We start from the raw sequence: 17,268 nt of genomic DNA, 5'->3' as shown, positions 1-17,268 counted from the left end.
ACAAGCCTTATATAAAGCAAACATTGACAGTAATCTGATTTTAGATGGAAAATACTGTTCTGAGTCAGGTAGAGTGTATTTGAACCTCACATCCCCACTTTCAGTATTTGTAATTTAGTCATGAGGTAAAGAAGGTGATAATAAGAACAACAACATCTAAACTCTTTTCCAAAACCTGGTGCTAAATTAAAAAATTCTAAATTTGAAAATATCTCAAAAAAATCAATTGTTCTTCGTCAGTCAATAATACAACACAGTCTCTTCCAGACAAGACTTGTATATAACCTTATTTACACTGTAGGCATAATTAATTGACTTATTTTCAGTTCTGAAAAAAAAAAAATATATATATATATATATATATATATATATATATATATATTTAGAAACAAAATAACCTTAGTTGTTAATTTGGAGAATGAAAATAAAATAGTATGATATGCTTAGTGATTACAGAGACAATGGTGAATAATGAAAATATAGTAAAGATTTCCCCCCCACACATTTTTAACCATTGTTATCAATTAATGTTTTAAACTTCAGATTTTAAATAGGAGACCTCTCTAGTATGATCATTTCCTTCTAACAGAGCATGGAAATTACTCTCCATTTCATATGAAATCTTCTATTTGTAGAACCACACAAGGTTATATTGCACTTTATAGGAACAAAAGCCAGTGATGGCTAAAACTTTAACAGAAACAGAATTAAAACCAAAACCAAGAAAAAGGACAAAAACCCTCAAAGAATTATACTTTTACCTGCAGAAAAATCCACTACACTGAAATTAAAATTCACTGATTTATTGACCCAATACATCACAGAACAAACTTCATGCTGTAAATGAATTACACTTAAACATTGGCTTTCATCCCTCCCTTTTTATATATTTATTTTTTTAATTTTTACTGACTAACAAATGTGGGTGACTTCAGACTAGACTTAGTATCTGCTAATTATGCATGAACTAAATTAGACCTCTTTTTATTAACTGAAAACTCCAGCAACAGAGAGGTACCCTTAATTTTGGTCATTTCCCATTTTCATGTTCATCCAAATTCTGTGATGTGAACAGGAACTGAAGACAGCACTGAGACGTAGGAGAAGGTACTGCTTGTCTGTCTGGGGACTGTGTGGCGAGTGGAAAGACAGCAGGGGTGGCTTCTGTGATGAAATGCCAGAAGCTTCCCACATGTCCAACTGAGAAAAAGGCAGCCGGCTCCTGCCACTGGCCAAGGCTGAGCCAATCGGCAACAGTGTTAGCACCTCCTGGATAATGTATTTAAGAAGGCGGGGAGAGCAAAACTATGCAACGCCACCAGCAGTCAGCAGAAAGGAGTGAGAATATGTGAGAGAAACAGCTCTGCAGACACCAAGGTCAGAGAAGAAGGAGGGGCAGGAGGTGCTCCAGGCACCAGAGCAGAGATTCCCCTGCAGCCCATGGTGCTGACCATGTTTGAAGCTGGCTGTCCCCCTGCAGCCCATGGAGGTCCACACTGGACCAGTTAGATGCCTGAATGAGGCTATGACCTCATGTATTTCTCATAACTCTAGTCTCATTTGATTGACACTAAATTAAATTAATTTCTCCAAGTCAAGTCCATTTTGCCTGTAATGGTAATTGGTGAGTGATCTGTCCCTGTTCTTATCTCCCCCCACAAGCCTTTCATCCTATTTTTCTTCCTTTGTCTAGTTCAGAAGAGGGAGTGATAGAGTGTCTGGGTGAGCACCTGGTGTGCAACCAAAGTCAACACACGACACTATCCAGTGAAAAAGTGTAACTAAGGCTGCACAAAAACACTAGTGGAAGGAAGGAAGGAAGGAAGGAAGGAAGGAAGGAAGGAAGGAAGGAAGGAAGGAAGGAAGGAAGGAAGGAAGGAAGGAAGGAAGGAAGGAAGGAAGGAAGGAAGGAAGGAAGGAGGGAAGGAGGGAAGGAGGGAAGGAGGGAAGGAGGGAAGGAGGGAAGGAAGGAAGGAAGGAAGGAAGGAAGGAAGGAAGGAAGGAAGGAAGGAAGGAAGGAAGGAAGGAAGGAAGGAAGGAAGGAAGGAAGGAAGGAAGGAAGGAAGGAAGGAAGGAAGGAAGGAAGGAAGGAAGGAAGGAAGGAAGGAAGGAAGGAAGGAAGGAAGGAAGGAAGGAAGGAAGGAAGGAAGGAAGGAAGGAAGGAAATACCCTGATACTTAGTGCTCATTGCATCTTAAGGCAGAGAAGGAAGAAACACTGGCACAAACTAGCATTTTAATATTGGACTGCAGTGTTGCAAAGATATGATCTGGAGGACAGCAGATTTTTCAGACTAAGAGTTTTGTGTACATGGTCAGAAGAATGTGGTGTGTGATGGTTTTGTTTTAAAATGAGTTTCAGAGAAGCAAAAGCGTAATCACATTTGTCTTGCTGGCTGCTAATCTGAGAAAAGCAAATACTTATAAAACAGAAATAGATTACATGCCCAGATATATCTCCACTAAGAGAAGGCATTTAATTTTATCCTCTCTCTTTGTTTATTCACTCTAGATTCTCACTACAGACTGTGGTGAGATGGGTGTCTCAGAAGTTCAGTTCATGTTAAGATGCAAACCTCTTAGCTCTTTTCAGAAGCTGTAGTAAGAGACAGGGCAACACAGCTCCTGTTTCTCATTTGCATGCCTAAATTCACAGAACAAAAGCCTTCTCTACATTGAGGATAGGTGATTGCCCTATAGGAGATGTCATTATATATAAATCACCTCTGAGCTAACAAGTAGACTTACTTTCATGTTAATGCTGCATCTAGGTAAGATAGGGTTTATTTTCTTGTCTTCAGGACTGCATTAACATTATCACATAGTGTTTGCTCACTTCACGAGCTTGGATAGTGTACATCTAAAAATCATTTGGAACTTGGGAAAAAAAAATCAATGACATCTGCCATGTCTCTTACAAATGTACAGTATGAAATACTTGCACGAGGCTGAGGGCAGTCACTGAGGGCTGTGGTGTGTGTACACGGGCATAAACATGCGTTATGTACTCTCAGACAAGACCATGGAGAAAAATTATTCCACAAGCCAAGGAACCACTGTTCTCTGGTAATTTGTAATGGTGGATTCACAAGCATTTCTTGGTGAAAGGTCAATGTACTTCTTCAGAGCTGGAAACTGGTATCCCAGTGTACAAGAGACTGATTAATCTGAGCCAAACAATTTAAAGCTGCACCTTTCTCTTCTCTTAATCTCAATGATAGCATTGCTATTGTCACTAATTCTAAAATGATCAAAAGAACATGCACGGTTCTATCCTGTGACAGACATGTATGCTATTATATAATTACAGCAAGCACAGGTGTCAAAAAAAAAGGCAAAAAAAAAGATGCAGCAAATGGTGGAATGCAAAACAGTAAGTGCTGCATGAGGAGAGAACTACCCTTCATTTCAGAAACCGACAAATTGAGAATTGGATAAATCAGCTTCTTGGCATCTAAATGTCTTTTTTGAGCCATCCCTACTTCCCTGGCCTTAAGAAACTGTTTCAATATACAGGATCTCAGTTTGGTATCTGCAAAACAGGGAAGAAAATAATATTAATTACCTGCTGATGTTGTACTACCTGTGTGTAGAGCAAAAAAAAATGGGCATTTGTAATCACTTTTGTGTCCAGTTGAGGGAACCTTTTTATTTCAAGTAGTTTGGGTAAGAAATTACAGCTTTTACTTTTGCTAATCCTAAAAATATGAAATACTACATCTGCCATACCTAACAGTCTCATAGAAATTACATGGTTGAAACTAAACAGACATCATATGATAGAATAAATTCACACACACAGTCAAGACAAGCACAGTTACCATTCAGAAAATATTTTAAGAAACACTCAATCCATCTATGGCTTCTCAAGTGTGACTCTTCAAAGGACACCTACAAAATACCTTCAACAGACAAACCTAGTGAAAAAAATTCACCACTCTACCAGATACTAGAAACTAAGAGCTCAGCAGACACAGATCCTTTGGTCCATTACATGCTTTCCATAGACCACCTTTCTCAGAGACATATGGGAAGAACTTTCCCCACTCTTTTTTCCAACAAGTTAATGTTTTGTCACTTCTTTCCTTGCTAACACCTATGGGATAAAGAGTGATCTTGAACTAATTCAAAGAAATTCTTAAGAGATAAACAAGATTAAAACCATCAGTGTCCAGCCTATACAGAACTATACATAAATTTTAGGCTTCTTCAGTCCTTTCAAAAAGCATTGTAGACAGATGGTGAAGCTTCAAGAAACTAAGTTCTGAGTAATAATATTGATTTCTGTTGTTTCTTCTATGCTCGTTTGTATCCCTGTGCTATAGCCTGCCACTCCTCTGGTGTAGGCCCACTGATGAATGCGGTGGGTGCCCTGGTGGCAGAAGATACAGAGAAGGCAGAATTACTGAATGCCTTCTTTGTCTCTGTCTACTCTGCCGGAGGCTGTCCTGGGGAGCCCCGTACCCCTGAGACCCCGGATGAAGACAGGTCAATGGAAGAGTTTGCTTTAGTTGATGAGGACTGGGTTAGGGAGCAATTAAATAGTCTGGACATTCATAAATCCATGGGTCCAGATGGGATGCATCCGCGGGTGCTGAGGGAGCTGGCTGAAATCATTGCTGGACCGCTCTCCATCATCTTTGCCAAGTCTTGGGAAACGGGAGAGGTGCCCGAGGATTGGAGGAAAGCAGAAGTCACTTCAGTCTTCAAAAAGGGCAAGAAGGAGGACCCGGGTAATTATAGACCGGTCAGCCTCACCTCTGTCCCTGGGAAAGTAATGGAACAGCTTGTCCTTGGTGCCATCTCAAGGCATATCAAGGATAAGAGGGTTATTAGGGGCAGTCAGCATGGCTTTACCAAGGGTAGGTCATGCTTGACCAACCTCATAGTCTTTTATGAGAATGTAACAAGGTGGATGGATGATGGCAGAGCGGTGGATGTGGTCTACCTTGACTTCAGTAAAGCCTTTGACACAGTCTCCCACAGCATCCTCACAGCTAAGTTGAGGAGGTGTGGTCTAGACAATGGAGTAGTGAGGTGGGTTGCAAACTGGCTTAGGGAGAGAAGCCAGAGAGTGGTAGTCAATGGTGCGGAGTCTAGTTGGAGGCCAGTATCTAGTGGAGTGCCTCAGGGGTCAGTGCTGGGGCCAATATTATTCAATATATTCATTAACGATTTGGACGAGGGAATTGAGTGTACTATCAGCAAGTTTGCTGATGACACCAAGCTGGGAGGAGTGGCTGACACGCCGGAGGGCTGTGCTGCCATCCAGCGGGACCTGGACAGGCTGGAGAGTTGGGCGGGGAATAACCTAATGAAATTTAACAAGGGCAAGTGTAGAGTCCTGCACCTGGGCAGGAACAACCCCAGGTTCCAGTAGAGGTTGGGAGATTACATATTAGAGAGCAGTGTAGGGGAAAGGGACCTGGGGGTCCTGGTGGACAACAGGATGACCATGAGCCAGCACTGTGCCCTTGTGGCCAGGAAGGCCAATGGCATCCTGGGGTGTATTAGAAGGGGGGTGGTTAGTAGATCGAGAGAGGTCCTCCTTCCCCTCTACTCCGCCCTGGTGAGACCACATCTGGAATATTGTGTCCAGTTCTGGGCCCCTCAGTTCAAGAAGGACAGGGAACTGCTGGAGAGGGTCCAGCGTAGGGCAACGAAGATGATTAAGGGAGTGGAGCACCTCCCTTATGAAGAAAGGCTGAGGGAGCTGGGTCTCTTTAGTTTGGAGAAGAGGAGACTAAGGGGGGACCTTATTAATGTTTATAAATATATAAAGGGTGAGTGCCATGGGGATGGAGCCAGGCTCTTCTCGGTGGCAAACAATGATAGGACAAGGGGTAATGGGATCAAGCTGGAACACAAGAGGTTCCACTTAAATTTGAGAAGAAACTTCTTCTCAGTAAGGGTGACAGAGCACTGGAACAGGCTGCCCAGGGAAGTGGTGGAATCTCCTTCTCTGGAGACATTCAAAACCCGCCTGGACATGTTCCTGTGCGACCTCACCTAGGTGTTCCTGCTCCAGCAGGGGGATTGGACTAGATGATCTTTTGAGGTCCCTTCCAATCCCAAACATACTGTGATACTGTGATACTGTGATACTGTGATACTGTGACAGGCCCATTGTCTGTGTGGCTGAGATGCCTGAATCAAGCAACTGACAGAGTTTGAAAAGCAAATAAAAACTATAAACCCAAATATTTTTTTTAAGTATTTTTGTTTGCTTGCTTGTCAAGCCTTATCTGTAGTTTCTGCTAATGGTTCACAGCATAGAAAACTGTGCATATTGTGCCAACATAAGCGTGGCAACAGTGCTCTGTGTGGCAGAGACTGTGGAATATCACAAACCAAGGAAGAAATCCAAGGCTTCTTCTGAAACCACAACACAAAGGGCAGCTACTTTTTTCAACTATATCAGCTAGTCGAACAAGTGTCATCTCTCCTTGCGTTCCATGTTCATTAAGTAACTCTGCCTTGCTAGGTCAACACATACCAGCCTCATCATACTGCTTATTAGTCATTAATAAGTTATTGTAGGGAAATTTTATGATTAAGAATTAAGGAACAATAATTTAAGTTTATACATAATATTTAAGGAAGAAATACGAGAATTTGGATGATTCTTTCACTTCTTATTGACTATTAACTCCAAATATAGTAGAAACCTGGGAAATTTTAAAAAAGAGGAAAAGGTGGAAAAATCCCTATGTTTGAAAAGGAGCTGAACTAGAATGAAAATTTCTTTGATAAGCTAAGAAAGTTTCAAGAAGATGTTAAAAGTCCAGGTATTATGCATAAAGTTACAGGGAACTAATATATATATAAAGCAAAAAAAAAAAAAAAAAAAAAAAAAAAGAAAGAATTAAGGTTTTTATCCCATACCTGATAGCAGCAATTCCATATTACTGTTTGTAAGTGTTGCATTTACTCTTCCTGAAGTTGCATTGAAACTGGTGACTGTCAAAGTCATGGGCTGTTTCTTGCTTTTGTAATTGTAAGATCCTTTCCATATATAATTTTGGGCAAATACATCATCAGGAACTATACAGACATCAAACATGTTTCAAATAATTTTGCAATATGTAGTACTTATGAAGTCAAACATCCAATAAAATATATGATAAATATCAGCATTTTCTCTGCTTTACCCTTGCTATTTTTCAGTCTATTAGGCATAATCTTCACATATAAAGTATAGAAACCTGGCATGAATATATATGAAAAAAATGCATTAGTACTGAAAAACCCAACAACAACTGTACCTTCATTTGTTCTTTTCCTGAAATAGGGACATGTCCTAAAATCAAACCAATTTCACAAAATCAAATTTAACAGCTGTAACCAAAAGATTAGATCTTTTCTATGCCAGCACAGACAGGCAGGGACATACAGCTAGGATTACATTTTGTAGAAATTAATATCAATTTAGATATCAAAAATTTTACAAGCATATTTAAATTCTATTACAAGATTATAAGCATTTTATTTATTACCTAGACATTTTTCTAACAGAAACCCCATATAGGCAGTTTTGTCTTGTCTTCAAATGTTAAACATATTATGAGCTTCACCATAAAAAGAAGTCATAGACTGCAGGGAGAATAAATATGCTAGACTTATACTTTAACATTTAACATTTATTATTATCTATCTGTAAATGTTACATAATGTTATTCCAGCAAGAATATGACTAAAAAAAATGTTACCTATCCAGTAAAAACAGATACATGCAAATCTTTAAAATCTTAACAGAAGCTACCATTTAAACAATTAAATTGAAGGTGACTTAGAATGGGTTTACTGCACTTTCCAAAGGAAGTGTATCCAACTTAGCCCTTTAACAAATAATCATTATTTAAAATCAGTGCTTTCACATTATTTGTGGTCACTCACACTGATCTTAAGCTGAGTTCATGTATGCATTGGCATCTGATGTCAGATAAACACAGAAGAGTAGTTACCCCTTTTTCTCTCAGTATATCCCAAAATTTAAGACTGGGGCATACTGGAATACCCTACAGTCTTCTTTCATCATTTATTTTATGGGTCACAGAGACAGATTGTAATCCCCATGGAGGATAGAAGAGCTTTCCTTGTATTTTTTTTTGTGTATGTATATGCATATATTTTTTGACAAGTAGACACATAAAAGAAAAACACCTAGGTACTGGGGCTGAAAGCCATGAGCAAGCAAACTGCATAGTGCAAACAGTCTGATGCTGTTGATTGGTGATCTGCCTGGAATTTCACTACTTTCAGGAAAACTGATCTTTATGTACTTTATTTGCAATTAATTGGGATTGTACAAAAAGCTTCTGAAAGAAAAAAAAAAAAAAAAAGAAAATATGACTATCATGCAGCAGATCATTGATGAATACAGTTTTGAAGTAGTGTACAACCTGCAATTCTTTTTTTTTAAAGCCCCCCAAAGCTCCCTATGCCAGAAAATTACTTTTAAATTTTTATTCATTGGTAGACATTTAATAAAGTTATAGTCAAAGACTAATTTTAGTTAAGGAGCCTTCTCTCTTCAGAAAGTCTCTTCAGTAGAAAGAGAAACGCTCCTCTTGGATCTAGTCAGGACATCCAAAGATAGTCTTCTTTAGCAAATCAGTTAAAATTGGAGTTCACTTTAGCCAGAGTTGGAGAGACTACCTTCTCTAGGTTAAAATTAGCTTTTTTGAAGGCTAAGTTGAAGGTTAATACTGAAGCATTTAGATAAAGCAATTTAAATTAACAATATGTAAAAGAACTCCAAGGTTGTGGAAAAACCTGAAACGCAAAGGCTTTAAATTATCTCTAGGTTAGTAATACAGTTTCTGAATAGGTAAATTGCATTGGATCTTACTCAGAACATAGTGATTTCAGTGAAGACAATAAAACTCTCATCACACAACAGTTAGAAATTGTATATGGATATAAATAATATCATGAAGTCACATGGACTTAAACATTGGGGCATTATTTAATCAATGATGGTTTTGTTCTGTTAGTGTAATGCTTATTCTAATACCCTTTATTCATACTATGACACACAGTGGAGTCTCACCGAATTGATTCTCATTGTCTTTTCTATATAAATTGTTTAGAACTATATATACCTCAAAGTACTTACCACTTAGTTTGGGACTTGGTGTTCCCAAAGCTGGTCTGGGGTCCTTCACTAATATTTTGGAACCAGCTGTTAGAAAGAATGAATGATAAAAAGATAAATCAGTAGCAAATATGTTACTCAGAAACCAAGAAAATAATTTCCATAATGCAAATTATTTGTTATGAAGGATATATATAAGTATCACAAGAGCAGATGCCCATTGATTTTTTCCATTGCCACATTTTCTCCTAAGTTGGTTACCTGAATGCTACCAAGTCTTTTGAAATACTCAGACAGTGTAAGCTTTCACTTCAGAATCCAGATTTCAGAATTCACAGTCCTTGACTGTTCATATAATATGTGAGATGTCTTTCAATATGTCAATTAAGGCAAGTTATGTCATTCAAATCAGGATCCACATAAAATAGCCATATGAATAGTGCTTTGACTGGAAACAATGTAAAACCAAACAGTTAAGATATACATAACAAAAGTGTTCTAATTTGCATCTCTCTCCAGGACTTAATTATCTTCAACAGTACTGAGTGAGACATCTTGTGTTCAAGACTAAGAACCTGAAGATACATACTTTATCTCATAACAATGGCTAAGGTCATTGTTTCTTTAAAAAACAGATAAGTAACAGAAAGAAAGAAACAAATGATGTTGTTCACAGTATCTCCAGCTGCTCAGGTGATTTAAACACTGGAAGTTTGAGAATTTAATTTCTTCTCTGCTTAGAGCAGGAACTCTCCCACTGCTAAAGATGATGAACTAAATGCAATGGGACAGTGTCATTTCCTGCAACTAAAGCTATTTTATTTTGTAGAAACTAACTCAGATTCACTGGGCTATAAAGAAGACACACAATGCTGTCTCCTAATGTAGAATAATCTCATGCAATACTAAGTTGCATTCCCTGCTCCAATATTTTGTGGTTTGTATTTTGGAATTGTCTTTGAACCTAGGACTTTCCTCTCCGATTTATATTCTAAAAAAAAAAAAAAAAAAAAAAAAAATAGAAAAGAAAAGCAACTTCTTTCTCTCTGAGTGCTCTGAGTGGAGTATTCTTCTGCATAGAAAGGAAGGTTTAGCAAGAAGCACTGAGAATATTTTTCTTGAGAGCAATTTTTACCTTATTACAGAAGCTTGCTCTTGGTATTCAGATTAAAACTGGCAAGAAACAAGGGCAGGGGCTGGAATTCAGCCTAAAGTTCTCATGGCCTGTTACTAATCTCTATTTCCTCTCTGTTTGAAAAGAAACTTACTGAACATGGTTAACATGAAGGGTGTATTTCAACATCAAGACTACATCAAGATCAGTTTATAAATATATAGATCATACTTTCCAAAGGGCTTTAGTATAAAAAGCTGCCAAGTCAAGCAACATTGTCAAGGTAGATAAATTTCTAGTCAAATTCAGAACTGAAATTTTAAATGCAAGGTAAAATTAACATAAAAAAATTAAATACAAACCTAAAACTAAAGCTATCTATTGGGTTTAAGTTTCTAAATCCAGATATTTGTTGAGTAGGACTTTCAAGATTGCAGTTTTGTATTTAAAGGACCAAATTCTGGTTGAATTCCCCTACAGATCCTTTTAGAGCTCTCAACTGCAAATGTTTTATTCCTTTTCATCCATTTCCAAGCTATTTTTGCAAACTTCACAATCACAGGTGAACAACCTGACCTGGTGCTCTTCTGTCTTCCATAGGAGGTAAATGTTTCACTTCTTTGTAACACATAAGATTGAAAAAATTTGGAAGATATTTTACTTTGTCTAATTAGAATTAATACTTTGCAATATGTTGCTCATTCTTCTCTTTCTCTAATGCTAAAGAGCAAGAAGTGAGAACTCTGATCTTAAAAACTTTGCATTTCTGTAACATTTTATCAGGGCATTGCCAAGGTAGATACAGTTGTAGGTACCATCAAATAATTTAAAAAAAAAAATCTCAAAAGGTTCTTTACTGTCAGATAGGACAGCTAATACTAATATCATAAGCAGAAAATTCTTGGATCAAAATACAATCACATTTGGTCTTCCATAGCACTTCCTGAGTACTGAACAAGTCATGAGCTTTCTAGCAGCTTGCTTTCTACCATTTTCCCGAAGGTCTGCTATCTTTTCCCCCAACATTTGCCTGGCATGTAATTCCAGGACACTTGTTTTTATTAATACAAAATATTAATTTCCTACTTCCCTTCCAAGTAGCAGTGTTTGGTTATATAGCCTTTGAATGTCTCTGAAAGAGGTCTGGGGATAAATACATCTGAAACATTAGGTATCAGCAATCTGAAAGGTGGTTTAATTATTCGGGAAACATAATTCCAAATACTTGGTATTCTTGAGGATTTATCTTAGAATCACAGAATCACAGAATGTTAGGGATTAGAAGTGACCTCAAAAGATCATCTAGTCCAATCCCCCTGCTGGAACAGGAACACTTAGATGAGGCTACACAGGAATGTGTCCAGGCGGGATTTGAATGTCTTCAGAGTAGGAGACTCCATGACCCACCTGGGCAGCCTGTTCCAGTGCTCTGTTACCCTTACTGAGAAGAAGTTTCTTCTCAAATTTAAGTGGAACCTCTTGTGTTCCAGTTTGAACCCATTACCCTTTGTCCTACCATTGGTTGTCACCAAGAAGAGCCTGGCTCCATCCTTGTGACACTCACCCTGTATATATTTGTAAACATTAATGAGGTCACCCCTCAGTCTCATCCAAGCTAAAGAGACCCAGCTTCCTCAGCCTTTCCTCATAAGGGAGATGCTCCACTCCCTTAATCATCTTTGTTGTCCTGTGCTGGACTCTCTCCAGGAGTTCCCTGTCGTCTTGAACTGAGAGTCCCAGAACTGGACACAATATTCCAGATGTGGTCTCACCAAGGCAGGGTAGAGGGGAAGGAGAAATTCTCTCGACCTACTAACCACCCCCCTTCTAGTACAACCCAGCATGCCATTGGCCTTCCTGGGCACAAGGGCACAGTGCTGGCTCATGGTCATCCTGCTGTCCACCAGGACCCCCAGGTCCCTTTCCTCTACACTGCTCTCTAATAGGTCATTCCCCAACTTATACTGGAACCTGGGGTTGTTCCTATCCAGATGCAAGACTCTACACTTTTCCTTTTTGTATTTCATTAAATTTTTTCCTGCTCAACTCTCCAGCCTGTCCAGGTCTCACTGGATGGCAGCACAGCCTTCTGGTGTGTCAGCCACTCCTCCCAGCTTGGTGTCAGCAGCAAACTCGCTGATGGTACACTCTATTCCCTTATCCAAATAGTTGATTAATATATTGAATAATACAAGCCCCAGTACTGACCCTTGAGGCACTCCGTGAGATAAAGGCCTCCAACTAGACTCCACCCCATTGACCGCAACTCTCTGACTTCTTCCCTTCAGCCAGTTTGCAGTTCACCTCACTACCCAGTCGTCCAGACCTCACTCCCTCAGTTTAGCTGTAAGGATGCTGTGGGAGACCGTGTCAAATGCTTTACTGAAGTCAAGGTAGACCACATCCACCGCTCTACCATCTCGCATGAAAGACACCATTATCACCATGATTCTGCCATGAGGTTTTTCATACCCTGCCATGATAACATATGTAGTAAAAATGAGATACAAAATACTATGTTGGAACATCAAGAATAGATAGATACATTTTGTTCGCAAAAGTATATTGCTGTGTACATACAAATATAAAATCTCATTAAACCCCATGGATTGATTCAGTACAGAGATTTGGACATCTACTTGGAATTTAGGCATCTCCGATATTAGAATGGAATCACAGAATCACAGAATTGTGTATAGGTTGGAAACAACCTTCAAGATCATAGAGCTGAACTGTTAACCTACCACTTCCAAGCTCACCTCTAAAACATGTCCCTAAGAACCTCATCTACGCATCTTTTAAACACCTTCAGAGATATTGAATCAACCACTTTCCTTGGAAGCCTGTTCCAATGCCTGACGACCCTTTCTGTGAAGAAGTTTTCCTAATATCCAATCTAAACCTCCTCTGACCCAACTTGAGGCCACTTTCTCTCATCCTGTCACTTGTTACCTGAGAAAAGAGATTGATACCAACCTCACTACAATCTCCTTTCAGGTAGTAGTAGAGACCAATAAGATCTCCCTGAAGCCTTCTCTTCTCCAGGCTAAACAGCCCCAGTTCCCTCAGCCGGTCCTCATAAGACTTGTGCTCCAGACCCTTCATCAGCTTTGTTGCCCTTCTCTGAACTCACTCGAGGACCTCAGTATCTTTCTTGTAGTGAGGAGCCAAAAACTCAACACAGGATTCAAGGTGCAGCCTCACCAGTGCCAAGTACAGGAGGAAAATCATTTCCCTAATCCTGATGGACATGCTATTTCTGATACAAGCCAGGATGCTGTTGGCCTTCTTGACCATCTGGGCACACTACTGGCTCATATTTTGCTGTATGTCTGACAATACTCCCAGGTCTTTTTCCCGCAAGGCAGCTTTCCGGCCACTATTCCCCGAGCCTCTAAGGTTGCCTGGAGTCACTGTAACCCAAGTGCAGGACCAGGCAGCCTGGTTGAACCTCATACAACTGGCCTCAGCCCATTGATCCAGACTGTCCAGATCCCTCTGTAGAACCTTTCTACACTCAAGTAGATCAACACTCTCACCCAATTTGGTGTTATCTGCAAATTTACTGAAGATGCACTTGATCCCCTCATACAGTCGATTGTTAAGGACAGCAAATAGAACTGGCCCAAATACTGAGCCCTGCAGAATGCCATTTCTGACAGCCACCAAGTGAGTTTAACTCCTTTCACCACCTCTCTTTGGACTTGGGCATCCAGCCAGTTTTTACCCAGCAAAGAGTATGCCTGTCCAGGCCCTGAACAGCCAGTTTCTCCAGGAGAATGTTGCAGGAAACAGTGTCAAAGTCTTCACTGAAGTCTAGGTAGGCTTTCGCTAGGTATCCACAGCCTTTACCTCATCCACTAAGTGAGTCACTTTCTCATAGAATGAGATCAGGTTGGTCAAGCAGAACCTGCCTTTCATAAACCCAGGCCGACTGAGCTTGATACTATGTCCTATACATGCTGCATGATGACAGTCAAGATAATCTGATCCATAACTCTCCCCAGCACCAAGGTCAGACAGACAGGCCTGTAATTTCACAGATTCTCCTTTCAGCCCTTCTTGTAGATGAGCATCATATCCGCTAATCTCCAGTCAACTGTGGCCTCCCTGATTAGCCAGGATTGACGATAAATAATGGAAAGTGGCTTGGTGAGCACTTCCTCCAGCTCCCTCCATACCCTTGGGTGGATTCCGACTAGCCCCATAGACTTGTGTGGGTCTAAGAGGTGTAGCAGGTCGCTAGCCATTTCCCCTTGAATTATGAGGGCTTCAAACTGCTCTCCTCCCTGTCTTCTGATTCAGGGGGCTGTGTGCCTGGAGCACAACTGGTCTTACTATTGAAGACAGAAGCAAAAAGGCATTAAGTACCTCAGCCTTTTCCTCATTGTTGTCACTGTGTCTCCTCCCACATCCAATAAAGGATGAAGACTCTCCTTAGCCCTCCTTTTGTTGCTGATGTATTTACAGAAAAAAAAAAAAAAAAAGTCTATTTATGGCAGTAGCTCGATTAAATTCTAGCTGGGCTTTAGCCCTTCTAATTTTCTCCCTGCATAACCTCACAACAAGTTTGTAGTCCTCCTGAGTTGCCTCCCGCTACTTCCAAAGACCATAAATTCTCCCTTTATTACTGAGTTCCAGCCAAAGCTCTCTGTACTGTCCGTAAGCTGAAGTCCTCCATAAGAACAAAGGCTAGCAATTGTGAGACTTCTCCTTTCTGCCTATAGAATATTTTGTGTGCCTCTTCATCCTGGTTGGGTGTTCTAGAACAGATGCCCACAATGATATTTGACTTTTTGACCTTCCCCTGATTTTTACCCATAAACACTTGAGCCTATCAACACATTATCAAGCTCTAGACAGTCAAACCACTCACTAACATACAGGACTAACCCACCATCTCTCCTTCTTTGCCTATCCCTTCTGAAGAGTTTATAGCCATCCATAGCAGCACTTTAGTTGTGCAAGTCATCCCACCATATTTCTGTGATGGCAACTATACCACGGTAGTACTGAAACTGTCATAGCTGTCTTGCAGTTGATACAATCTCTGTAAATAAAATTATCCTGATCTAAATTTAGTACGTATGCATGAAAGCATCAGGATTCTTATTCCACTGCGTTTATGAGAATGTAGTCCACACCTGACTCTGACAGAAGTCTAAAAGCAGGTTTTACTGAAGTATTTGGCCTCTAAAATTCTATTTGGAATTGACACCTCTCAGCATGCAAATTAAAGTCAGGTACACAAATTAAAGTCCCGTTAAACACAACTGGCAAAGGATTAGAATTACCCGCTTAGATATTCTCCTTCCTTCTTGTCCTTGCCATTCTCCCTTAACTTATTAGACTATAAGTAAAGAACATCACTGAAATATGATCGATGAGAGATACAGTGGGAAACAGAAGAGTTACCTTCACAAACTGGAACCTTCCCAGTCCATGTGCCATCAGACCTACAGGCTCTATGTTCTGATCCTCCTGCCAGGAAGAAGCCTGGCTGACAAGTGTAAATCAGTGTATAACCAAGCGAGGGAAGATCCATTCCTGCAACATTAGCATGAGTTGGTGTTTCTGGCTGTTTGCAGCTGTGAGCTAGAATGAAAAGAGAAAATATCCTTCAGTCAAAATGGTGACAATAGTTCTGGAAAAATAATCTCTACCCTTTCTGACAGGTAACTTATGAAGAAAAAGGCATCAATACATATATTAATTTATTATGATTCACATTAAAAATTACTACATAGTCTATAAATTACTATTCTGAGCCTGTAAATACACTCTTGAAAATGGACCTTTCAATTTCATGGGACCAAAAGCCAACTTAAATGCACTTGCACAACCAAAATTAATTGTGTGCATATGTGAACACAAACAGTGCATGTTACGACAGTTAAAAGCAATCGTGGCTTGTGACCTACATGACTTATGATATCTGTGCAGCATTGAGTAGCAGTAAATAAATGGATCATTTGGAAAACACTATGAAAGGTCAAGGAAAAATTGTGAGGCAAGTTTTAAATATCAGGCAGAAAAATTAATTACCGTTTCTAATCTCATGAAAGTGTTTTATGTCTTTAACAACAAGAATCTGGGAGTCTTGTGTTATCTCAAAAACAGCATACATCCAAGAGCAGAGCCCACCTTTCAACACACTAAGCTAGTGATTTGCTGCTTGCTTAGGGGGAACGCTAGCACCAACTGAAACATTAAAATGGTTTTCTTCTGTGGATATTGTCTTCAAACACTGGAGTGATTCTATAAGGTCAGACCTTATGAGGTAAGACTATTTCCAGAAAAATACAGCTGGCTAGCTGAAAAACTACAAAGATTAACCATTATGTTATACCTTCAGTATATTAGCACTATTTACCAAAGTGTAAAAGATCTGAGAAATTAAATGCTACTTCCTGTAGCAAGTAAGAATATCACCCCAATTTCAGATTCAAAAATTTCAAATTACAAACCCTTTTTCTCCTCTTCTTAAAATACCCTGACTCCTTAGATGGGAAACAGCTCAAACACTTCACTACAACTGATTGTAACTATCTGCTCCAGTACAAGTTAGGGTTGTGCAGGGTTTTCCTCCATATCCTATTCTAACCACCTCCTCCCAACTCTTTCACTGTCTTCATTGGAAGGGTTGCTACCTCTTAGATAGAAACTAACTTCAGCATCTCTCTGGATGAAGAGATGTATATAAATCTCATTATTTTGCATTGTGTTTCTTTTAATTCTACAGCCGTTCATAGAAAAATTCACGCACAAAATCACAATTCTTGCTGCTGGAAGCTAGCAATGCAAATTTTTATTAACTCTAAGTTAATAAAACTATATCAATGATGTTAACTTTATAAAAATGTTCCTGTAATTAAATAGCCTAGATTAAAAAAAAAAAAAAAAAAACATCAAAAATCTATCATTTACTTACGTATACATTCCGGCTGGATTCCACTCCATGTAAGATCAGGAAGGCAAGTTCTTGTTGTTGAACCATGCAGAAGGTGTCCTTTTTTACATTGAAATTGAACAACATTTCCTACCTGTTGAAAAGTAGA

At 39.4% G+C, this 17,268-nt stretch overlaps 1 protein-coding gene across 3 annotated transcripts in view; it reads right to left on the bottom strand.

Moving 5' to 3' along the window:
* The window catches only part of CSMD3 (CUB and Sushi multiple domains 3), a gene marked incomplete at its 5' end in the record, with an annotated part of 631,488 nt that overhangs the window by 6,207 nt on the left and 608,013 nt on the right, over positions 1–17,268 (bottom strand). For all 3 annotated transcript variants that reach the window (XM_082045128.1, XM_082045129.1, XM_082045130.1), the window contains 4 exons: positions 6,885–7,043; positions 9,118–9,183; positions 15,626–15,805; positions 17,142–17,253. In XM_082045128.1, coding sequence (XP_081901254.1) covers positions 6,885–7,043; positions 9,118–9,183; positions 15,626–15,805; positions 17,142–17,253 — 517 coding nt within the window. The remainder of the gene's footprint in view (positions 1–6,884; positions 7,044–9,117; positions 9,184–15,625; positions 15,806–17,141; positions 17,254–17,268) is intronic.

Source organism: Streptopelia decaocto (assembly GCF_964273445.1).
Source record: "Streptopelia decaocto genome assembly, chromosome: 2".
NCBI classification, from domain to species: domain Eukaryota; kingdom Metazoa; phylum Chordata; class Aves; order Columbiformes; family Columbidae; genus Streptopelia; species Streptopelia decaocto.
This window is presented reverse-complemented; position numbering and strand designations above follow the sequence as displayed.